Source organism: Mustela nigripes, chromosome 2, assembly GCF_022355385.1.
Source record: "Mustela nigripes isolate SB6536 chromosome 2, MUSNIG.SB6536, whole genome shotgun sequence".
NCBI classification, from domain to species: Eukaryota; Metazoa; Chordata; class Mammalia; order Carnivora; family Mustelidae; genus Mustela; species Mustela nigripes.
This window is the reverse complement of record NC_081558.1, coordinates 12,713,873-12,737,680: the sequence shown is the minus strand read 5'-3', so window position 1 is coordinate 12,737,680 and position 23,808 is coordinate 12,713,873. Positions and strand designations below refer to the sequence as shown.

The 23,808-nt window shown below is 49.2% G+C and overlaps 1 protein-coding gene across 9 annotated transcripts in view; it reads left to right on the top strand.

Moving 5' to 3' along the window:
- The window catches only part of EPS15L1 (epidermal growth factor receptor pathway substrate 15 like 1), a 98,903-nt gene that overhangs the window by 18,426 nt on the left and 56,669 nt on the right, over positions 1 to 23,808 (top strand). For 7 of the 9 annotated variants that reach the window (XM_059389301.1, XM_059389296.1, XM_059389295.1 and 4 more), the window contains exons 2-9: positions 5,538 to 5,579; positions 5,771 to 5,860; positions 6,313 to 6,360; positions 8,422 to 8,517; positions 9,195 to 9,257; positions 11,289 to 11,414; positions 15,244 to 15,303; positions 18,860 to 19,093. In XM_059389301.1, the coding sequence (XP_059245284.1) occupies positions 5,538 to 5,579; positions 5,771 to 5,860; positions 6,313 to 6,360; positions 8,422 to 8,517; positions 9,195 to 9,257; positions 11,289 to 11,414; positions 15,244 to 15,303; positions 18,860 to 19,093 (759 nt within the window). The remainder of the gene's footprint in view (positions 1 to 5,537; positions 5,580 to 5,770; positions 5,861 to 6,312; positions 6,361 to 8,421; positions 8,518 to 9,194; positions 9,258 to 11,288; positions 11,415 to 15,243; positions 15,304 to 18,859; positions 19,094 to 23,808) is intronic. The other 2 variants (XM_059389298.1, XM_059389299.1) reach the window with 1 other exon arrangement.

Genomic DNA, 23,808 nt, shown 5'->3' with positions numbered 1-23,808 from the left:
ACTCCCTGCTGAGCAGAGAGCCCAATGTGGGGCTCCATCCCAGGACCCTGGCATCATGACCTGAGCCGAAGGCAGACGCTTAACAGACTGAGCCACCCAGGCACCCCAGAAGCCTTTTATTTTGATGGAGTCTGAATAGGTTATTTTTGCTTTTGTTTCCCTTGCCTCAGGAGACCTGTCTAGAAGGATGCTGCTGCTATGACCAGTGTCAGAGAAATTACTGCCTGTGCTCTCTTATGTGATCTTTATGGTTTTAGGTCTCACATTTAGGTCCTCAATCCATTTTGAGTTTTTTTGGTGTGGGGTGTAAGAAAGTGGTCCAATTTCATTTCTGCGTGTTGCTGTCCAGTTTTCCCAGCACCTTTTGTTAAAGATAATGTCTATTCCCTATTGAATATTCTTTCCTGCTTGGTCAAAGATTAATTGACCATAAAATTGTGGGTTTATTTCTGGACTTTCTGTTCTGTCCATTGATCTATGTACACATGATGTCTTTAATGCCAGCACCATACTGTTCTGATTGCTACAGTTTTGTAATATACCTTAAGTCTTAAGTTGTGATACCTCCAGTTTTTTTTTTTTTTTTTTTTTTTTCTTTTTCAAGATTGCTTTGGCTATTCAGGGTCTTTGTGGTTCCATACAAATTGTAGGATTGTTTGTTTTAGTTCTGTGAAGAATACTATTGGTATTTTGATAGGGATTGCCTGAAATGTGGAGATTGCTTGGGAGTGGTGGGGATATTTTGGCAATATTTGTTCTTCCAACTGCACTCTGCATTGGGGAAATGCAAATCAAAACCTCAATCAGGCGTTGGTGGTATAGTGGTTAGCATAGCTGCCTTCCAAAACCTCAATCAGATTATCTCGTTGCACCCATCAGAATGGCTAAAATAAAAAACACAAGAAACAACAAGTGTGGGTGAGGATGTGGAGAAAGTGGAGCCCTTGTACACTGTTGGTGGGAATGCAAACTGGCGCAGCCATTCTGGAAAACAGTTATTGAGGTTCCTAAAAAAATTTAAAGTAGAACTACCCTGCAATCTAGTAATCACACTGTTTACCCAAAGAGATCAAAAACACTAACTTGAAGGGATATATGCACCCCTATGTTCATTGCCGCCTTATTACACAAGTCAGACTATGGAAACAGCCTAGTCTGTCGGTAGATGAATGGATAAAGAAGAGGAAGGGTATATATACAATGGAATATTGCTCAGCCATAAGGAAGAGTGAAATCTTGCCTTTTGCATTGACATGGATGGAGCTAGAGGATATTATGCTAAGCGAAATAGTCTCTCTCAGTCAGAGAAAGACCAATACCACATGATTTCATTCGAATGTGGAATTTAAGAAATAGAACAAACAAACAAAGGAAAAAAGAGACAAACAAAAAAACAGACTCAACTACAGAGAACAAACAGATGGTGACCAGAGGGGAGCTGGGTGGGGGGTGGGGAAAACAGGCAGTGGGGATTAAACAATGCAGTTATCTTGAAGAGCACTGAGTAATATATGGAAGTGTAGAATCACTGTATGGTACATCTGATACTAATATGACACTATGTGCTGACTACAGTGCATTTAAAAAAAATAAAAAAGGAAGGGCGCCTGGGTGGCACAGTCGTTAAGCATCTCACTTTGGCTTGTGTCGTGATTCTGGGATCGAACCCCGCATCAGGCTCCCTGCTTAGCGGGAGGCCTACTTCTCCCTCTCTTGCTCCCCCTGCTTGTATTCCCTCTCTCACTGTCTCTTTCTCTCTCTCTGTCAAGTAAATAAATAAAATCTTAAAAAAAAAAAAAAAAGCTGAAAATACAGCGTAATGGGGTCTTAGCTTCCTGGGGGAAATGACAGGCTGCACTGGTTTTTAAGTCATTTTATATACTTGAATTGAGTGTTGCAGTCTGACCTCTTGGGTTGAATAAACTGCATCAAGCACGTAATCACGGGCGTGCATTTTCCCAAGGCTACCATGCATGGGAGGCTGTGCTGGGGCCCAGTGCCCAGCTCTGTCATGCCTGGGCTGTTTTTGCAGCGTGCAGAGTAAGATAGGGCCGCATAATCTGGGTGCTCCTCTGCTTTGTCACTCACTGGCTCTGTGACCATGTGTATGGTACCCCAGTCTGAGCACCTGCAGTCTGGGACTAACGTCTGTATACCTGTGCTGTACTGTTGTTGGAGCGTTAAATGAGGTACTGGATAGGAAACCGGGAGTGCTCCATGAATGTGATCCTCTGTTTATCAGAGCAACGGATTAAACTTTTTTCCAAAAGTCTTAAAAACTGGTTTGCTTTAAAGAAATGCCATTTTTGAAATGAGCAAGGCTGGCAGTCATTGCTTTGTCTGGCACAAAGGAAAAGACACAACCTTTCCCGGAAGACTGGGAATTCTCCTGGTTCTAGGCATAAAGATTTAGGAAGGGTCCTGCCTTTGGACAAAAGCGGGGATCAGAGCTGGATGGGCTCAATCCTAGAGGTTTTGGAATGGCTAGAACCCCAATCTTCAGAGGATTTCCCCTCCAAAGTAGTTCCACTGTGTTCTTCATCTCAAGCTGCTTTTCTCCAGCATTAAAATTGCATGTGTTCACACGAACTGTGGTGTTTTAAAGCCCTCTCCACAAAAGGGTGTCAGCTTGTCCTTGGTATGCTCCCCTTCCTTGTCACCCCTGCTTGTAAATTGCATGGAGGCTGGAGGACAGATCAAAGAGGCGACAGGAACTTTCCAGGTTATCTCTGAGTATTTTAAGCTCTGACGAGCAACTGAATGGTCACACTGAAAGTGATGATTGAACCGCACAGTAATTCAGTCACTGCAAGTTGAAGGTGGCCCCTTGGCAGAGTGGGTTGGCGAAGGATGTCTCCATCCCGGGCTGGTTTGTCCTTCCATTTTGAAAGACCTTCCATTCTCTGCCACCTCTTACTTTCTGCAGCTTTCTTACACTGAAAGCCTCATCTCCTGGCCCGTTCCCTTTCTGCCTGTGCCGCAGGCTTGGCCTTGGGCTCTCTTTGGGGTCAGACAGAGAGGAAGAGCTCTGGTGTCCGCTCTCAGCGTGCTCTGTCTCCGCAGTTGTATCACTCCCTCTGGGAGCCGCTGCCGGCACCGGCGAGCCGGTTGTGACGGAGGTCTCTGCCCAGGAGCTGACCATATAGGTGGCCGGTCATTGGGGGATTCATGGTGTTAGTTGGCAGCAGGTGTCTTCAGGTCCATCTCAGTGGCATATCAGGCAGCTTGCAGACGTGATTCCACCATCCCTGGGATGAGGTGGAGTGGGGAGGGGGAGTGCCAGCTAGATCTGGTGTTTTCCCCTTTCCCCCCTTCTGCTTTTGCAGTAACTGAGGTATGAGTAATGACATTGAAGCTTCTAACTGCGGTCATTGTCCCAGCCTAACTATAGTGATTCCCGGAGAGAGGAAGAGTGGAAGCACACTCTTGTGGTTTCTCCTCACTTGTGGCTCATGTGGGATTGAAAGCTGGCCATAGGCCATCGGGGGATGAACCCTTCTTAGACTGTTGGAGTTTTGGGTCTGGTGCTTCCGAGGCTTTTCCAGGTTATTGAATCTTGTTTTTCTTGATCGTGGATCTAATAGCTCAGAAGCATTTGGGAAGTTCGAAACAGTTGTTAACTCTGTATGCCCCAAATACCCTTTTTTTTCCACTGGAATTACTGTAGGCTGGAAACCCCTTTTCTTGGCTATCCTGAGATCTTTAAAAAAAAAAAAAAAATCCCACTGGAAGTGTATTTCAGACCCGAGCCTCTCTGATTGTTGGTGGGAAGGGGACCTTTGCCATCAGGGTGGAGGCCTCTGGGGCTTGTGCATTCCATTCCTGTGAGCCAGTGGCAGGCCATGTGCTGTCTGGACCCGGCACCGTCACCTTGACAAACAGCCTAGCCTGACTTTGCTTCCTCTGTCCGCCTTACTCCTTTGAGGAGATGTGCTTTGGAAGCATGCCAGAGCTTTAAACCCAGGAGGTCACGCGATGTGTCATGGCGGGCACTGTGATCTAAGGTCTGAAGGAGCTGAGAGTGGCAGACCCCCCCAGTGACTGTTGTTGGGCCAGCACGCCAGGCAGGAGGAAGCAGCCAGCCAGGGAGGCACAGTAGCTGTGTATTTACCTCTTGATCCTTCTCCTGGGTGTTGTCCCCTTTCCTTTCTCAAGCAATGGCTCCTTGTCGCCCAGTCTTGCTTTCCTTTTCATGCTGCTCTGTGTTTAGTTTTCTCTTTTTCAAGATCTCCCCCTTTCTTTTTGTTTTGACTTTCCTCTCTCCCCTTTCAGGTCTTCATGCTCTTTTCCTTCTGTTTTCATTCTGTCTTGGTGGCGTTCTCTGTACTTTCGCTTCTTTATATGCTCGCAGGTGTTGGCATCCCCCAGAGAAGCTGACCGTAATCTCAGCATTATTTTTAACCTGAAGCGAGTCTCTTTGTGCCACCGCAGTATGCAAGTGTTGGGCTGGTACCAATCCAGTGATTGTAACTGGAAGGAACCCACCTCTGCCAGTTTTATTCATTATGAAAAATCACAAGACAGCATTCAAAGACTTTAAAATAGACACGGTACTCCACCTCTCATTCGGTCCTTGCCTTCCCTGTCCTTGTCTTTAGTGGTTCCCATGCCCGTTCTTCTGTATGATGAAGGGTAATTGTGTGTTCTTCACTTTGCTCACTAAGTCAGTGGCAGGTGTGTGGACTGCTGTTTCCCTTCACGTGGCAAAACAGCATGTGTAAGCCTGTAGAGCTGACAGTTCAGTGGCTGCTTACTCCTTTCCCAGCTGACACCTCCCTTGGGGGCTGGCTCGCTGAGGTCGGGAAGAGAGGCTGTAGGACAGGGTGCAAAGTGTGAGGGCTTGGCCGCCAACCAGGCCAGCTGCAGACATGGCTTCAGTGAGCCATGTGACCTGAGAGCAGGCATTTACCTTCTTTGAACAGTGATGTCTTGGATCTGATGGCTGGAATGTGGAGTGTCTTCTGTGCTGGGCTGAGGACTTTGAACTTCCTGCCTGCCACAGTAGGAGTGGTCACTGGCCAGCTCTCTCCCTGCAGGGGCCAGTCAGTGTGCAACCCTTGGTGACTGGTGGAGCACAGGATGGGTGGGGATGAGATCTGGGGCAGGGAAACCAATCTGAAGCTTGCCTGCCTGCTGATTTTGTGATGACATGCAGAAACTTCTGTTCAGATTCTGGAACCAGAGAGCAGTCTCAAGAGAGGTTTCTTTTCCCTCTGACCTCCTGGGTACATTGAAATCTCCTCATTCGGTGAATGGAAGTCAGCTTGGCTGCTGCTGCTTTCTGAGTACCAAGTTGTGTGTGTAGGAATGAGACCTTGCGAAAGAGCATTCACACTTCTCCTTCCCAGACTGAGTAAGTATGTGAGATCTGTGTCTAACAGCAAGCGGCAGTCTGTGAAGAGAGGACCTTTAAAGTGCACACATTTCGGTTTTCCCTATTGTACATTTTGGTAACAGCACTTGGAGGGGATGATTTTTTTTTTTCTTTAGGGTGGGGTGTGTCTACTTTTGACCAGTGTCTGTGGTTTTGTTTACAGATTCCCACTGGAAATCCATTATATGAATCCTATTATAAGCAGGTAAGTTTCACTGGTGTCTTTTTGATTGAATTCGAGAGGGTCTGTCTCAGCAGACACAAACCTGAGTAGAAGCTCAGTTTAGTCCCTTTCCGTCCTCCGAGTTAACAGCCAATAACCAGTGCGGTATGTGCTGCTTTATCTGTTGTGTGGTTTGCTGAGGGCTTGTCTCAAGAGTTCTTCCCCCATTCTAGGTAGACCCGGCATACACAGGGCGAGTTGGGGCGAGCGAAGCTGCGCTTTTTCTAAAGAAGTCCGGGCTCTCAGACATTATTCTTGGGAAGGTACGTGAAAATGGATAATGACCTCTCTTCTGAGACTGCCTTCTGTGCTGCCCCGGCAGGTGAAGGCCGGATCCCTCTTCCAGGGGACGTGCCTCCTAAGGAGTGGGCTGGCTATTGTGAGTCTCTCAGGCTATAACCGGTGGCTATTCCACTTCTGGCTTGGGCAGCAGACAGGAGGCCTGAGTGCCTTTGGGATCTTGACAGCTTATGGCTTCGGAGCCGAGTAGACCTGGGTATTCTCTAGGCTCTGCCGCTGACCAGCTGTGTGCCCATGGGGGCAGGGGGAGGGGCAGGTCATTCAGCTGGTCCAGACTTGCTTCCTCACCCACAGCTCAGGAATGCCCACTCCAGCTGACACGTAAGGCCCGCACGCAGTTGTGGCGGCTCCTGTTCTGTGAATAGATGGACAGTGATGGGCAGTTGCACTCATGAACATTTTTATGTTTCCACAGATATGGGACTTGGCTGACCCAGAAGGTAAAGGGTTCTTGGACAAACAGGTATATAAACACACACACACAGAGCAAGTGGAGGGGCTTGGGCCAGAGCCCCGCAGGCAGGGTGACCTCTGCACATCCTTCCTTGTCATTGCCGTGGACAAGTATTACTAAACCTGAGCGCGGCCATCAGACTATTAACATGGGAAGGTTTTGTTTTGAAATACGGGTCTTCTGAACACTTGGGAGCCATCTTTCATGGTTAGCGTATCTTTTTTTCAAAATTTGCGTGCTTAAAAGTGATGAAAATGTTTTCAGACTGATCTATTTTGAAATAACTTAAAACTCATGGAAGTTGCAAAAATAGTTCAGAGAGTTCCGGCGTATCCTTTCTCAGTTTCCCAAAGCAAGAGCGGCTTATGTCACCGTAGCATGTTGCTCAGAGGCTGGCACAGTGCTAACCTGGAGACCTTACTCTGGGCTGGCCAGTTTTACATGGACTTTTTTGTGGGGGTTTTGGTGTGTATAATTCTGTGTAATTTTATCACGCGCACAGATTCATGTAATGACCACCATCGTCAGGACACAGGACTACCTGGCCCCCAGAAGAATCTTGTGTTGTCCCGCAGCAGTCACACCCTAACCCCTGGCAACCCACTGGTTCCTTCTCCAGCATGATTTTGTCATTTTGAGAATGTTCTGTAAATGGAAATTTATAGTACTTACAAATGATTTTAAACGGTTGTGTTTTTTTTTTTTTAAAGATTTTTTATTTTATTTATCAGAGAGAGAGGGGGAGAGAGCGAGCACAGGCAGACAGAATGGCAGGCAGAGGCAGAGGGAGAAGCAGGCTCCCTGCTGAGCAAGGAGCCCGATGTGGGACTTGATCCCAGGACGCTGGGATCATGACCTGAGCCGAAGGCAGCTGCTTAACCAACTGAGCCACCCAGGCGTCCCAAACGGTTGTGTTTTAATTATGTTCAGTTTTTCCCCAAACTGTGTCCCAAGAGATGTCATTCCTGGTGTTCCACTGTCCATGATCTGATCCATTGGGAAAACAATATCAACTCTTCCTCCCTTCGTTGAGGTTCGCACTTTATGTCTGCATGTTGAAAGATTCTGAGGATCCTTGCGGACGAGAAATCTGTTAACTTGGCCTAATGCAGTTCCCAGAAACTTTCTTACATCCCCTTTTCTGTGAAACTTTCTTACAGCCCCCACCCCGGGCATTTGGACATCTGTCTGAGAAAGGCTGATCCAGCGCTTGTCTCTTTGAAGATGTTTTTAAGCTGTAATTGTGTTTATAGCTTTAAAACAGTTCATGTGTCAGGCTATTTGATCAATTAAGAAAATTAGATGATGCTTTGTGAGTCCACTAAGCCCGTGGGATGGCTGGCTCTGGGTTAAAAGGAGGGTGAGAGGTACAAAGGCCCCTTATGGCCTAGTTCAGGTCCCTTGTCCTGGCAGCGTGGGAGGTGAGATCCACATCAGACCATGGGGGTGGGGGGGCAAGTGGGAGAGGCTGTCTTCAGCAAGGCTAAGGGGAGCACAGTGAATTGTATTGGTTCCCAAACAACTATGTCTTTTTCAAACCATTTTTTAAAAAGTCAGTACATATCTGAATCATCATTTATTAAAATCTTAAACTCCAGTCTGCTACTTATCTAATCCAGCATTTTCCTAAATATCGGGAGCTCATTGTTGCTTAAAATACATTTATTTGGGGGCCTCCTGGCTGGGTCAGTTGGTAGAGCATGTGGCTCTTGTTCTTAGGGTCATGAGTTCAAGCCCCATGTTGGACATAAAGCTTACTTAAAAAATAATAAAGGTAAAATAAATAAATAAAATCTTAAAAAAAATAATAAAGGTAAAAAAAAATACATTTATTTGAAATTTGGTAGTGTCCAGAGTGCAGTGGACTGAGTCCCCTTGGCATATTCTTGGAATCAGTACTCCCAGGGGGAGATGTGTTTAACTCAACACTCTCAGTGACTTTCGCACATTGAGTCTTCATTGTTGCAGTGATGTGAAATCCCTGTGTCCCGAAGCCTGTGGCTGCAGACAGCTCTCCCTGTCATCACCAGCCAGCAAGAGTTTACCCCTCCCTCCTTTTTGGATTTGCAGGGTTTCTATGTTGCACTGAGACTAGTGGCCTGTGCACAGAGTGGCCACGAAGTTACCTTGAGCAATCTGAGTTTGAACATGCCGCCACCTAAATTCGTAAGTGTCAGAATCCTTCTGTTCTTTGTGCTCGTCTGATATCCTCTGTCCATCTGTGCATTTTCTCTCTCTCTTTTTTAATTGAGGTGGAATTCATATAACCGAAAACTCACCATTTGAAAGTGAACAACTTACTGACATTTAGTACAGTCACCGTGTTTTTTTTTTTTTTTTTTTTAAAACAACCAACCCCTCCCTCTAGTTCCAGAGCGTTTTCATCACCCCAAAAGGAAGCCCTTTACCTGCTAAGTAATCCCTCAGGGGATCCCTGCCTCCCAGCCCCCGACAGCCATTCATCTTTCTGTCTGAATGGATTTGCCTGTTGTGGGCACTTTACGGAATCATGGATCGCCTGCTTTCCCCTCTGCAGTGCTCCATAGTGGGTGTCATGCTTGGTTCCTGTTCACTGAGTCGGACCGCATTTTATGGTCTGTCCCTTCCTCTGCTGGTGGACATGATGATTCATGTTTTGGGATTTTGTTTGCGTGCCTGTTTTCAGTTCTCTTGGGTCCGTACTTTGGAGTGAAATTGCTGGGGCATATAGTAATTCTGTGTTTGACTTTTTGAGGTCTTTCCCCATTCTGAAAGCACTTTGAAATGTGTGTCCTTTACACAAAAGTGTCCTCCGTAGTTGAATTCCTTGCCAGCCACAGTGGAGTGTTTCTCTTCCTTTACAGCACGACACCAGCAGCCCTCTGATGGTCACACCACCCTCTGCGGAGGCCCATTGGGCTGTGAGGGTAAGTGACCCGGCGGCGTCTCTCAGCTGTCCTTCACGTGCAGTTGTTTTAGCCATTTATGGTGTTCAAAACATGGCATGAGACGATTGTATCTGTTCTGTTTCAGAGTGAGTTTGCCACAGCATTTAGGCAGGACACTCTTTCAGATTAAAATCTTCTGAAATAGCTGTGACCTTTTTTGGGTGTTGCCCTGCTAAGGCAGTTAGAGTTTCAGGTGATGGAGTCTTAAAATTTTACAGTTACAGTTACAGTTAGCACTTCTGGGTCACAGTCTGTGGTTTTTGCTGTCTGGGTTCGTTAATCAGGATAGAAGGGCCAGTTGTGAGAACTTGCAAGCATGAAAGCCTCCAAGATGTCTTTGTAACTCCCAGTTTTTCTTTCTAGCCATTTTCTGTGTTATTATCCCTTTCGGATGCTCTCATTGCTTTTTGGAAAGCTTCTCTCAGTCCCTGGGGGGATGGTCTCCATGTCCCAAGTCTTTCTAGAAGCAGCAAAGACAGATAGGAGTGGTGACCTCTAAGAGGTACAGAGTTAGTCCTAAAGGAAGTGTGTGCTGTGCTTCCATCGCCTTGGGGCAGTGTCTGTGTGTGCTCGCCTTTCTGTTTTGTTTTCTTTGTAATTGTGGTAGAGTATATGTGATATGAAGTTCACCATCTTGGCCTTTTTTTTTTTTTTAGAGATTTATTTATTTTAGAGAGAACACACTCATGCACGTGCATAAGACGTGTGCACGTGGAAGGGAAGGGCAGGGAGAGGGAGAGAGAGAATCTCAAGTAGACACCATGCTGAGCAGGGAGCCTGGTATAGGGCTTAATCCCACAACCCTGAGGTCATGACCTGAGTTGAAACCAAGAGTCAGATGCTCAACTGACTGGGCCACCTGGGTGCCCCCACCATCTTGACCATTTTTAAGTGTATAGTCCAGTACCGTTAGGTATGTTTGCACTGTTGTGCAGCTGTCTCCACCAGGGGTCTCTAGAACTTTCTTTTCACTCCAAACTGAGACTCTGTCCCCATTAAGCACAACTCCCTCCTCCCCGCCCCAGTCCCTGGCACCCACCAGTCTCCTTCCATCTCTGAGAATGTGAATCCTCTAGGGACCTCATAGAAGTGGAGTGATACAGTACCTGTCCTGTGGTGGCTGGCTTCTTTCAATCAGCATAATGTCCTCAGGCTTCATCCATGTTGTCGCCTGGGTCAGAAGCTCCTGTTTTGAGGCTGAGGAATATTCCAGTGTGTGAAGGCACCACATTTTGGTTATCCATTCTGTCTACAGATGCTTGTGAGGGTTTCTTAGTGCTCCCTGTGGCTCCAGTTCTTGGGTAGAGCGGGTGGTGAGGGGTCTGGCGCCCCTCCCCCCCACCGGCTCTAGTCACTGGGGGGTTTCATTTCCGGAGGAGAGCAGACTGGCCCTGCCCAGACCGGCCTCACCGACGGCGCCTGGGACACACTGCCCGCGTTTCCTATTTCACAGTGGCTGCAGCTGCCGCTCTGCGCTGTACGTCCTGTTCAGACCTCTCTGTCCATGAGGAGCTTTTAGAATTTAGTTTTGTACTCAGAGAGGACTTCCAGTACTTAAAGTTGATTTTGATAATTGGTTGCTTAAGTTTTGGTTTCTTTTTTTCTTTGATTCTTTAGCTCTTTTAGTTTTGTAGGTTGATATCCAGATTTAGTTGTCTTAAAGAACGAAAACCCATCTTCACTTTCATCTCTCCCGTCCTAGCGAGTTCCTAGGAGTGGGTAGCGGCGATCTTTGTCTCCTAGGCAGCTCCTGTGGTGGCGAGCGAGGCCCATGGCCAGGTCCTGTCTCCCCATTGACCTTGGCCACCAGATTCATAGTTGCTAGGGAGCTCTTTCCTTCAGGGCAGATGTTCACTTTGAAACTGCTGTAAGGCCTCCTGTGCTTTTAGGTGAGGCCGGTAGCAGGTCCTTGCCTGTTTTCATTCAGCTTCGGGCCAGAGCTCATTTTGGATTCTCCCCCAGATGCACTTTTTTTTTTTTTTACTAACTCAGGCTATTCTTTCCAACTAGGTGGAAGAAAAGGCAAAATTCGATGGAATTTTTGAAAGCCTCTTACCCATCAATGGTTTGCTCTCTGGAGACAAAGTCAAGCCAGTCCTTATGAACTCAAAGCTGCCTCTTGATGTCCTGGGCCGGGTAAGTGGTTCTCCCACGTCCTGCACTGCTTCTGACTTCTGTCCACCCCATGCTTGCTCCCCCCACACACTTATGAGGCTTTACACATGGCTATGACCATTGGGGCTTTTGTAAGAGCCAGTGTGCATGGAGAATTTGCTATGGTCAAGTTGGCTTAGGGCCTCATGGATGTGGCTCACAGATGCTCCCCAGCCTGTGGGAAGATGCTGGTGGGTCTTTTGCATGCCTAGGGAGGCAACCTCAGAATGAACTTGCTGCCCAGGGACCAGAGATGGGCAGAGGTGAGATCTGAACCCAGATCTGGGAATTTCACTGCTCCGTGTGCTTCTGGGAGAAGTATGGGAGTTTATGTCTAGAACTCTTTGCTTCTTCTCTATTTTTTTTTTTTTAAAGATTTATTTATTTTAGAGAGAGATTGAGTATGAGCGGGAAGGACAGAGAGGGGGGAGAGAGACTCTCAGACGGACTCTGCACCAAGCGTAGAGCCCAACACGGGGCTCAGTCAGACCTGAGACGACACTGAGAGTTGGATGCTCAACCGACTGTGCCACCCAGGCACCCCTCTTTTCTATTTTTAATTACTTCTTCTCTGCCTGTGAGCTTAAGATAAAGGTACTTTAAATTTTGCTGCAGGTTTAGAGAAAAATTTATGCATTCTCTTAAGAAAAAGCTTTTACTTTTGTTCCTATTAAATCCAAGTTTTTCAAATGCAGCTTTCTATGCCAGACTATCTTCCCTCCAGTGAGGTTTGCATCGTGGCCCCATGGGTTTGCTCTGTGCACAGAGCTCAGTTCCACAAGGCTGTCCCTACTGAGTTCCCTGCTCTATACGGAGAAGGGATGGATGTCGTCGTCTCTCCGGACTGGATCACGGCGACGTGGCAGGCACAGACCCAGAGCAGGGGACTGAGCATAGTCCCTGATGCCCCAGGCAACACCTGTGGGTCTAGGTCATGACATTGAGTAAAACTTTTTGGGAAAGATGCAAATTCCTGTCCCTTGGATTCACCTAATAAGGTTTCCGTTTGAGTGTGACTTTTGTGGACACTGGCCCATTTGATAGGACCCAGGTAGAGTCCATCTTAATACTTTGTTTTTGGAAAGAAGGCCACTAAGAAAGGGGAATCTTTCAGACTGCTTTGTTCCCTCTTGGCTGTGGCATGGTGTAGGCGGAGCTCTGTGATGGGGACTGAGTGTCTTTACAAGGCATGAGTTTTAACTGCAGCAGGATGGGGCCACCCTGTCTTGCCCATTGTGTGCATTTATTTGGCAGTCCTTGAAGAATCCCTGACACCTGGATATAATCCTGTTCTGAAGCCAGATCACGGGCGCAGCAGAGGGACTGGCAGAGGTGGAGTGGGCTTCCTTAGAAAGGGAGTGTGGCTGGGAGAGGTGCATTCTGTAGATCTGCCCGGGCTCCAGGTCTTGTGGCACACAGGTCACTTCTCATCTGCTGTGCTCTCCTTCCTTCCTTTTCCACACACATCAGCCTTATGTGCACCCATTCGAGCATGTACACATGTACCCATCCGTGCACTTCGCCATATCCGCGCACACATGCGTTCGTAACCATGCACCCGTCCATCCGCGCAGCCGTCTGTCCCTGATGTGCACATCAGTGCGCTTGCGCGCCCAGGCCGCTGTGCTGGTGCTCGTCCATCTGTGCTTCTTGCGCCAACTGTTCATTTAGTCGTTCAGGAAGTTTGGAGTCTGCTTGGGGCCAGGCCTTGTGCTGAGCACTACGAGAATGGGGATGCAATTAGAGTTAGGAGGTCAAGGAAATCGATAATGGTTAAGATGGTTGTATTTATTTATCAGGGGCTTACTATATGCCAAGCCCCATTATAGCACTTTGCATGAATGAAGTCCTTCAGGACTTGCAACCACCTTGTTGTGGACGGCGTCCCTTCTGTGTTCTAGATGAGGAAAAGGGGGCCTTCAGGGTGGCCAGTAAGCCTCTCAGGGTTTCATGGTGAGGGGAATGAGAGCCTAGGTGGTTCCCAGAGCCTTCACTTTTCCCTGGTGACCCCCTGCTGCCCATTGCCTCCCTGATAATTGTGATTCTGCCCGGTAAGGGCAGTGGCAGAGGGGAGGTGCCTGACATGCCAGAGCAGAAGGGTAGAGGGCAGGCACGGAAGGCTTCCTAGCGTAGCCACTTCAGGGCTGTGTCCTCCAGAGTGAAGAGATGGTGGCTAACGATGGCATGAGAAGGCCAGACGCATGACAGCGTGAGCAGAGGCTGCTGGTAATCTTACCAGGTCCTTCCTCCCCCACGCATGTTGAGCAGCATCTGGAGACAGTTCTGGTTGTCCCACCTGGGCTGGATGTTGTTGGCATCAGGCGGAGGCCGGGGACGCTGCTCAGCACCACGCGGTGCCCAGGTCAGCCCCACCACAGGGTGATGCGGTCCCGAATGTCAGTGGTGCTGAGGTAGAGAGGCCCTGGGCAGGGAGAGGCATGGAGCCAGGAAGTCTTATTCTAGTCCTAGTTCCCTGAGCAAGTACCATAGCTTTGGAAAAGTTATTCTTTTTTTTTCCCTTAAGATTTTATTTATTTATTTAATTTATTTTTCTTTTTTTTCCTTTAAGATTTTATTTATTTATTTTATTTATTTATTTAACACAGAGATCACAAGTAGGTAGAGACGCAGCAGAGGGTGGGGGGAAGCAGGCTCCCCACTAAGCAGAGAGCCCAATGCGGGCCTCGATCCCAGGACCCTGAGATCATGACCCGAGTTGAAGGCAGAGGCTTAACCCCCTGAGCCATCCAAGCGCTCCTGGAAAAATTATTCTTTGTGAACTTCTGCTTCCTAAAGTGAAACCGGACACATAAAGCACTCAGCCTGATGCAAAATGCCTCTGCAAGGGCATCTCTGGGCTTGAAGGGACTATCAACATCTTGCGCTCCCTTAAGATCAAGGTGGGGTTCCTGGAAGCTGGGCTGCAGTGCAGGGACCTGTGTAGGGCACAGGGGGTCCATATGCCAATCTAGGGGACAGACACAGACTGTATTCTAGAACAGTCCCCATAGTAACCCTGGGGAAAGAATTAGAGGCAAAGAGGCCAGCTGAAGGCTGTGGCCTTTGTGGAGTACCAAAGAGGCCCAAGTCAAGGACAGCAGCAGGGCTGGGGAGAAGGACCTACACATGAGAGATGTCCCTGGGCTGATGTCGCTCACAATTGACTGAGAAGGGACCAGCACATGAAGCACCACGTTTGGATGCCAAGGTGTCTGCTTACCTCTGGGCACTGGCACCATGCCCAGTGTTGTCAAAGTCAGGCAGGCCTGCTGGTTCGGGGTGGGGCTGACGTGGGTCAGGGAGGCTAGTGCTTTGATTGTGCTTTAGAAAAATCTGGCACCTGGCCTTTGACCCAGTAGAGGAATCTGTACCTGTCTGCCTCATCTTCAGGGTGCTAGGTGGGCGAAGCATACTTGGAAACACCTGCCTCCCCATCCATCAGTAGTGAATACATGCCCATGGCCCTGCACAGTGTGAATGGCGGTGGGGGGGGCTTGTGTTCAGAGCCACACCTGTGCTAGAACCAAAACACGTTTTCTATCTGAGAATTCCTTGTAAGGTGATAAAAATCCAAGTTGGACAGGGTTATAATTATGATCATTTGTTAGAGAAAACAAACATGATATAACAAAAAGGATCTTGGAATTGATGATACTGCATCAGCTGATGGCTTTTCACAGAACCCACCGACTGGTTCTTGACTGCATTGTGATTGCCTTGTCTCAACTTTGCTCTGTACCGGGCGCTCAGAATGCGAGTTCTAGCAGGTGTTCTTCCTTCCCCAGTAAGCCTTGCTCTCTTTCCCTTTCAGGTCTGGGACCTCAGTGACATCGACAAGGATGGGCACCTGGACAGAGATGAGTTTGCTGTGGTAAGTCCCTGCTGTGACTCTCTTTTCCCACTCTGCCGAGGAAGGAAAAGTTTCTCGAGTCGTGGGTTTTTTTTCCCCTCTGATTTTTAAAAAGTGTTTATTTTGATGTACTTTGGATTTAAAGAAAAAGTGACAGTAATACAGAGTTCTTCTGAGTACCCTTTGGTCACATTCCCTAGTGATATTTTTTTCCCACATTGCTTTATCCAACCGCTCCCTCTCTCCCTCTCTCACCACACGCGTATGTACACGCACACAGGAGACTTTCCTTTGAGCCATTTTGGAGTCAGTTGCAGACATCATACCTTTTTGTCCCAGAATACTTGTGTGTATTTCCCCAAACCAGGGATTTAACATAACCCATGTCCAATTCAAAATAAGAAAATTAACATTGACAGTGACTGGTTTATCAGAGTGTCTGTTACATGTCTTATCGTATAGCATCTGTGTTAATATGTCATTATGTATTACCTAAGGATATCATTCAGACCTTGCCCTTTGCCCCCAAACAAACATCCTTTGCAGCAAAGAAGTCCCAGCCTCCTGTGTTACATTACTCAGCTCCATCTCTATCGTGACTTCTGATCTGGAGCGACTCCGTGTGTCTCTGTGTCTTGTGGGCATTTTAAAGAGAGCCGGTCAGCAGTCTGTAGAACGTCCCTCAGCCTCGGGATTTTGGCTGTTTCCTCATGATGATCCAGGTCGTGCACTCGTGTGGTGATCCCACCGAGGTGATGCTTGTCTTTCTCAGGGTCCACCATCAACAGGACTTGTGATTCCTTACCCCACGGTGTCAGCCTTGACTGACGTTGGTGGAGGCTGCAGGTTTCTCCCTGCAGAGTTACTCTCTTCCTGTGTGCTCAGTCTCTTGTGGGAGACACATGCGGACCGGACCACCCCATTACCCTTCCACCTCTCACCTGCTGGTTCTCGCATCATCCCAGGAGTCTCGCCTGCTTGACGAGTGTGATGGTTGGCAGATGAATTTCTCATTCTGGCACTTGCACGTTTTCTGCTTAGCCTACTATAAGGAGTTTGTATCAGTGGACTCGGGACTGCATCCTCTGTTCCATGGTTTATAATCATTTAGTGGTGTGACTTAACTTTGCCCATTTGGAGCTCCTCCCCGCTGGCTCTTTGTCCTTTGGGCACATCCCATCATTGTCTGAGCGCTTTCTTCCTTTTGGCATGGTGGGATGCTCCTGGCTCCTCCTGTGTATTTCCTGTCCCAGCCCTGTACCTCCAGGGAGCCCCAGTTCCATGTAGTGGACAGTGGTGTCAGAAACCAGAATGTAGGCTCTGGGGTGCTCAGTGCCCCTGGGGTGCCACTGCTTTCAGGACCTCTTAGCAGATAGAGCTGGAAGTAGGTGTGTATAGATGCGCCCAGCAGGTGCCCTGAGGCTCCACCATCTGCTTTCAGGTCTGCTTATGTCTGGGCCCTGGCACCCCGGCCCTCTTCTCCTTTTGATAGCAGTGATGTGTCTGTGTTGATCAGGGCTCTCCTGTCCTATAGGCTGCCTTTCCACGCAGCTGCTCCCTCCACACCCCTATAGCTCCCTGCCTTCCTCTTCAGCTGCCCAGTGGTCAGGCTCACGTCCTCACATGCCAGCTCTCTTCACCCTGGGCCTGTGCCATTCTGTCTCTCCTCTCATTCCTCCCTTTCCTCCACCTCTTATCTCGGACCTTTCCCATTCACGGGACTTAGTCACTCACTTGTTCCCTTAAATCTCAAACAAAGTAGAACAAAGTAGCTTCTTGTAGGGCAGTGTGGTTTTTTGTTTTTAAAGATTTATTTGTTTATTAGAGCATAAGCAAGTGAGCTCAAGCAGGGGGAAGGACAGAGGGAGATGGAGAGAGAGAATTGCAGGCAGACTGCACACTAAACCTGGAGTCCAACACAGGGCTCTGTCTCATGACCCTGAGATGACAACCTGAGCCAAAATCAGGAGTTGGGCACTTAAGCCACCAAGCTATCCCAGGAGTCCCTATTATTATTATTATTATTATTTTATTGTGGCAAAATAAATAGAACATAAAATTTTACTGTCATAGTCATTTTCAAGTGTGTGGTTCGCTGGCATTAATACTTCCACGTGGCTGTGCAGCTGTTACCACCTTCCATCTCCAGGAACCTTCATCTTGCAAAACTAAAACTCTGTCCCCAGTGGACACTAGCTTTCCCATCCCCCAGTCCCTGATTATTTAGTTTTTGTATTTTGTCTGATTGCACTGTCATCGAACTGCTCTTGGGGTGATTCCCAGGAATGGGATGGCTGGCCCAGAGTGAACCCGGGCCTGTGCCCCTCTCTTCATGGCCTCGGGAGCCCTGAGTTTCGTTCTTGTTATGTTTTTATCATTTCCCATCATTTCAGCTGAGATATATAGTGTTCTATAAATGGGTCTTAAAATTGTATCATTTGGGTTTCTTTTAATCACTTGCTGGGTTTAACATTCTGTAGTAGTTTTAAGTGATGGTAAATTTTATGTATGTCAGTGATCTGGTCTATATTCAAATAGCAACTTAAGGAATTTTTTTTTTTTAAAGATTTTTTTATTTGTTTATTTGACAGACAGAGATCACAGGTAGACAGAGAGGCAGGCAGAGAGAGAGAGGGAGGGAAGCAGGCTCCCTGCTGAGCAGAGAGCCCAATGCGGGACTCGATCCCAGGACCCTGAGATCATGACCTGAGCCGAAGGCAGCAGCTTAACCCACTGAGCCACCCAGGCGCCCTTAAGGAATATTTTTAAGTGGGAAGGGTTATAATTTTGGTTTGATTATTGTTACTTTTTTTTTTTTTGAGAGAGGGGTGCGGGAGAGGGGCAGAAGGAAGAGGGGGAGAGAGAATCTTAAGCAGGCTCCATTCCCAGTGTGGACATGACCTCATCCAAAATCAAGAGTCAGAAGCTGAACTGACTCAGCACCCATGGACCCCTGGTTTTGTTACGCTTTAAAACAGACTTAAATCTATGTATTAGACAAAGTTTCTTTTCTTTGCCCACCTGAAACAGGAAGTACACACATGTGGCTCTCAGTGTGTCTTTTTAGACTTCCAAATTCCAGTATTTGGGGACTCCTCAGCCCTGGGGCTGTGTGGTGAAGGCACATGTGCAGAGTCTGGTGTGATTGAATTCCTTTTGGGCTCATGTTCTTATGTGATTAAACACATCTTGGAAAAATGATGCTTTGGAAGAGAATGCATTAGGAAAGGTTTATTTTATTATTATTATTTTTAAAGATTTTCTTCATTTATTTGACAGAGAGAGATCACAAGTAGGCAGAGAGGCAGGCAGAGAGAGAGGGGGAAGCAGGCTCCCTGCTGAGCAGAGAGCCCGATGCAGGGCTCGATTCCAGTACTCCGAGATCATGACTTGAGCTAAAGGCAGAGGCTTAACCCAGGCACCCCAGGAAAGGTTTATTTTTTACTCTGTTAAGCTTGGGAGTGACCTCAGAAAGAGCCATCCTTGTCACATCACTGCAGTCCTGGAAAGAGATGCGCGTTCCCCACCCATGGCCTGTGCCTGGCCACCTGAACGGAATCGTCTTTCACACCCACAGGCGATGCACTTGGTGTACCGAGCCCTCGAGAAGGAGCCTGTGCCCTCTGTCCTGCCCCCGTCCCTCATCCCACCTTCCAAGAGGAAGAAGACGGTCTTCCCAGGTGCTGTGCCTGTCCTGCCCGCCAGCCCCCCGCCGAAAGACAGCCTCCGTTCCACACCTTCCCACGGCAGCGTCAGTAGCCTGAACAGCACGGGAAGCTTGTCTCCCAAGCACAGCATCAAGCAAACACAGGTACGGGCGCTCTCTGTGTGTGGCCCCTCTTCAGAGTCCCAGCCAGATCCTGGGGAGCAGGTAATTTGGGACCCCAGAAAGGTAACATTGATGATTACAGTTTTTGTTTTTTATTATTTATTTTTAAAAAAATATATTTTTAAAAAGATTTTATTTATTTGTCAGAGAGAGAGAGAGCGCACACACCGCCAGGGGAGCGGCAGGCAGAGGGAGAAGCAGGCTCCCCACTGATCGAGTAGCCTGAGGTGGGGCTCAGTCCCCTGCCCCTGGGATCATGACCTGAGCTGAAGGCAGTTGCTTAACTGACTGAGCCACCCAGGCGCCCCATGATTATATTTTTTAGAACAATATTTATGGTCAGTATCTTACTCTGAGTGTAATGGAATACCATAGACTAGGTGACTGACAAACATTTATTTCTCAGAGAAAATCAGGTTGTTGGGAAGCCAAGATCAGGCACTGGCAGATTCTGTGTCTGAAGAGAGCCCGTTTCCGGGCTCACAGATGGTTTTCTTGCCGTGTCCTCATGTGGTGCAAAGGACAAGGGAGCTCTCTGGGGTCCTTTATGAGGGCAGTGATCTCATTCATGGAGCTCCGCCCTCATGACCTAATCACCTCCCAGAGGCCCCACTTCCCAGCACCATCACATCAGGATTAGGGTTTTAACATACGAACTCTGGGGTTGGGGGGGGGGGCAGCACAGTCATCAAGTCTGTAGCCACAGGGATTCAGAGTTAGGTTTCTCATTCATTTGCACACAAGTACCACTGTTCCTCAGACACTCCGCTTCCTCCCACCCCTTGGGCTCTGTCCTCTCGCCTCCGTCCCTCCTGCCTCAGGAAGCGCCTCTGATGGGCAGGCGCAGTTCAGGATCGTACCCCAGCACTTTGTGGGGAGGTCATGAGGCCTCCGCTCGTGTGGGGCACCTTACCAGGGGGCCGGGGCATGACTGCAGCCAGCATGCCCTGGGCTCTGTCCACCCTGTGTTCTAGGTTCCCCCTGCCTGGCCTGTTACGCAGTTAGTTATGTGTCATCTCTCTTCCTCCCATGCCCCTCCCCCTTAGCTTTTGAGAGCGGAGTTAGTTCATGCTTCTGCTCTCAGTGTCACAGCAATCCCAGGTGCCCTGGTGCTCAGTAAACACGCTGAGTGTCACGTGAGTGAGGGAGGCGTCCATCTCGTGTTTGGAAAACAGTGTGGGGCTCTGACTCCCAGCGGGCAGTGTCTTATGTATCAGAAAGACATTTCTTGTTCTGGTAAATGTAGCACACCATAAAGGGCTCTTTTATAAAAAGGCACACCTTTGAGATGATCTAAAACGTGCAAGAATGTGACATCCTGAGTTCCATGCTGAGTCAGGCTTTGCATTCTGCCTCATTTGTGGTGTAAGGGGGAAAGCAGTGCAGGTGACATGAAGAGTGCCAGCCCGGACTGCCATGCAGGTTCGGATATGCACCATAAGAGGAGAAACGGGAAACCATCTTGTGTTGGTCAGTAAGTGACAAAGTCTGCTAGGAATGGCTGTGGCGCTCACTTGGGCCCCCATGACTTGTCGTGAGCCCCCGCTGGCGCTTCCCCAACCCAAGCAAATGTCTTTGTGGGTCTTGTTCGGATTGCAAAATGCACCTCATCAGGAACCAGCAGGAAAATTAAAAAAACCAAGGTTGATGACTCACAGGTCCTGCAGAAAGTGCGTCACACCCAGGGCCTCCCCACCAGCAAGGCCAGGGCTAGAGAGAGAGCAAGCTTGGCCATGGGGCTCTGGCTTTTTGGGGTTGAGGATGGGGGCCTAGGGTTTCTCGGGTTCACTCTTCGCTGGTGAGTTTAAAACGTAAGAGTGGGAATGAAAGCATGGGAAGGGAAAAGTGGGACCACTTAGACGGCCAGCTACCTAGGCCACCCCGGCTTTCCCAGGGGACCGTCATGGGCCGGCCTGGCTCTTTCTCTAGTTGTGTGGCTGGCAATGTGTTCATCTGAAATGGATTTTTTTGAAATGGGTGCCTCAGCAACCAAAAGCTTAATGGCGGGCACTTAAATTACAATCAGAAAACGAATTGTCAGGCACTTAACGCTCCAGAAATACATGATCAGATGGTGATATCCTCCTGCATGTGACATAGTTATAAAGTTAAGCATTCCACTTGGTGTTGGCAGGGAGGGAGCTCATTTTCCAGGAGCCTGCGGCACCATAGAGCGAGAGTCCTCTCCGAGAGGGTCGAAGTGGTTTGGTCAGGGGGACAGTACAGCCCCCCTCAGTGCCCCAGCCGCTGGGAGAGGCACAGCCGACAGGGCTTCCCCTCTGGTGGGTGGGTGTCTCTTAACAAGCCCCGCGTCCAGCTGGCCTAGTCTGGGCATCTCCAGCAGCTCAGCAGCCCACCAACCGTGCCCACACTTCCTGGGGTTGCCGCCGTGGCCATGGGACTGGCCTCTGCCCTCGGGGAGATAGACAGTAAGTGTATCCGTGAACTAAGGACGATCAGATAGCTGTGAGGAGCAGAGCAGCCTGGCCCCGGAGTTGTGGGGTAAGGAGGTGGGGGTGCTCCTGCAGATGGCGGTCAGCTGGAAGGTCACTAAGGAACTGATACCTGGGCTGATACCTGAATGACAAAAAGCCATCGGAGGACTAGCCTGTGCCAAGGCTCCTTCGTGGGAACCTCTAGAAACAGGAAGGACGGTGGAATGGAGTCTGAGAGGGGGCCAAGGCTGGTAACTTAGACTGCACGAGCTGTTTTCCAGGACCACCAGCACCTGTGTCTGCAAAATTCTTGTCGAGCATTCTTACTAAGTACTGGAGGTTAGGTTAGTGGTGACAGGTTTTACTGACAAAGAAGCAAGTGGGGCCAAGGCTGCTGACAGGTACAGGCCAACCAGCCTTATAATTCCTGTCCTTGGTGATCTGGTGGCTCTCACCAGATCCTGAGAGTATGCTGCTGATTACAACTAGACCTGTTTTACCAGGGACCTCTATCTGGGTTGGGGTGGAAAGAAGCAGGTGTGCTCCCTTCCCCAAGGGTGAGGACAGCTAGTGGAGTCACATGAGAACGAGCAGATCTGGAGACCCACAGTTACCAAGCTGTCCCCTCCCCTACTTCTCTCCCCACCAGCTTGGGGCCACCAGGTCCTGTCTTCACAGCTGGCTGTGGGGTGCAGCTCCTGCCAGCCACCAGGCCCTGTTGTCATGTATTGGTGGCCTGTAGCTTAAACCAGCCCTTTCTGGGAGACCCAGCTCCAAGGGGAAGGCTGTCCCACGTGGGATTTGTAGTGAAGTAGGCTTCAGAGTGTCACTGCTGACCTCCTGTGAGACCCCAGAAATCAGGCAGCGAGCTCATTCCATGTGCATGTTGAATGTTAGGATTTTTGTCATCTCAGGGTTGTAATCTCTTTGGACTTGTGGAGCACAGAAACCATTGTCTCCCTCAGCTTAGCTTGTCTGGTCTGCTGTTACTTCCTCCTCAGGTTTCTTGGCATCTGGGGCTTAGCTTACCCCAGCCACTGAGCTTAGAGGCAGCCGGCCTCTTTGTTAGAGGTCCTTCACGTGCCTCTCCGTGACCACTCTGAGACAGCTTACTAGATCCACAGAATAAGACAAGTGAAGTGCAGGTCTTTCTCCTTATCTGAATTCCTGCTCCCTGAGTCCTTGCTATTTGAATTTGTTCCATAGATTCTGATAACTCCTTGCTGGACTAACTCATTCTCCCTCTCCAGAATCCTGGAACTGAAATGATCCGGGTAACGTGGTATCTCCTGCTTCCCACCTTTGCTTTCTGGAGTCCCAGTGCTCATGCTGCATTTGGGTAACAAGGGAGACCTGTTCAGAAAGAGCAGATGAGGAAAAACATGTCTAGAAAAAGGGGCAGAGGCGCCGTGGAACTTGGTTCCATAAGTATGCCAAAGGTCAGAGGTGACATGTCCAGAATTAGCAGTTGAAGGGGCCCCGATACCCCTGAATTAGGAGGTGCGTGGGCTCTGGTGGGCCCTCAGTGGCATTTGCCCCTTCATGTAGACTTGAGCAGGCCATGGGAGGGGTCACACATGCAGCAGGCAGCCAAGCCGTGGTTGCCGAAATGGCCCTATGTGGGGTTCACAGATCCGTTTAGCTCCATGTCCTGGGGCGGTGCCCTCGAGGGTGGGGGGCCCTTGCGGGTGGCAGGCATGCTTATCTGGGTTCCGGGCTCCCCCGCCAGCACCAGAGGGCCCAGGGCACCTGTCAATCCAGCAGACACCGTTTTCACGTCCGCCTCATTCACTCCCCGTCAGTGTCAGGTATGTGCTGACACCCCATTGGGGACACTGCTGTGTCACAAGGAATGGAGTCAGGGACAAGGACAGAGTACAGGCTCCTGAGCGGTGGGCACGAGAACTCCTCTGGCAGCTGCAGAGAATTGTTTGCAGACAGAAGATGAGAGGACCAGGAGGGCTGGCTCGGGGGCGGGGCTGGTTGGTTCTCAGGAGACCGTCCTTCTGATGTGGGCCATCAGGAGGGTCTACCCGGCACACTTGAACCCCCGCCTGGAAGGAGGTCAGCGGCTTCCCTCCGAGTCCCTTCAGACCTGCTGGGGCTTTGCCTCCTTCTGAATACAAGGGGCAGGGCGTGCCACGATGGCATGGGAGAGGCGCACTGTGGCTACTGGGGGAAGCTGACTGAGTGCTGTCCACTGCTCTCAGCCTCGGTTTCCCCACTCACAGAATGGGGCTCCTGTCTGCCCTCTGGGTTCGT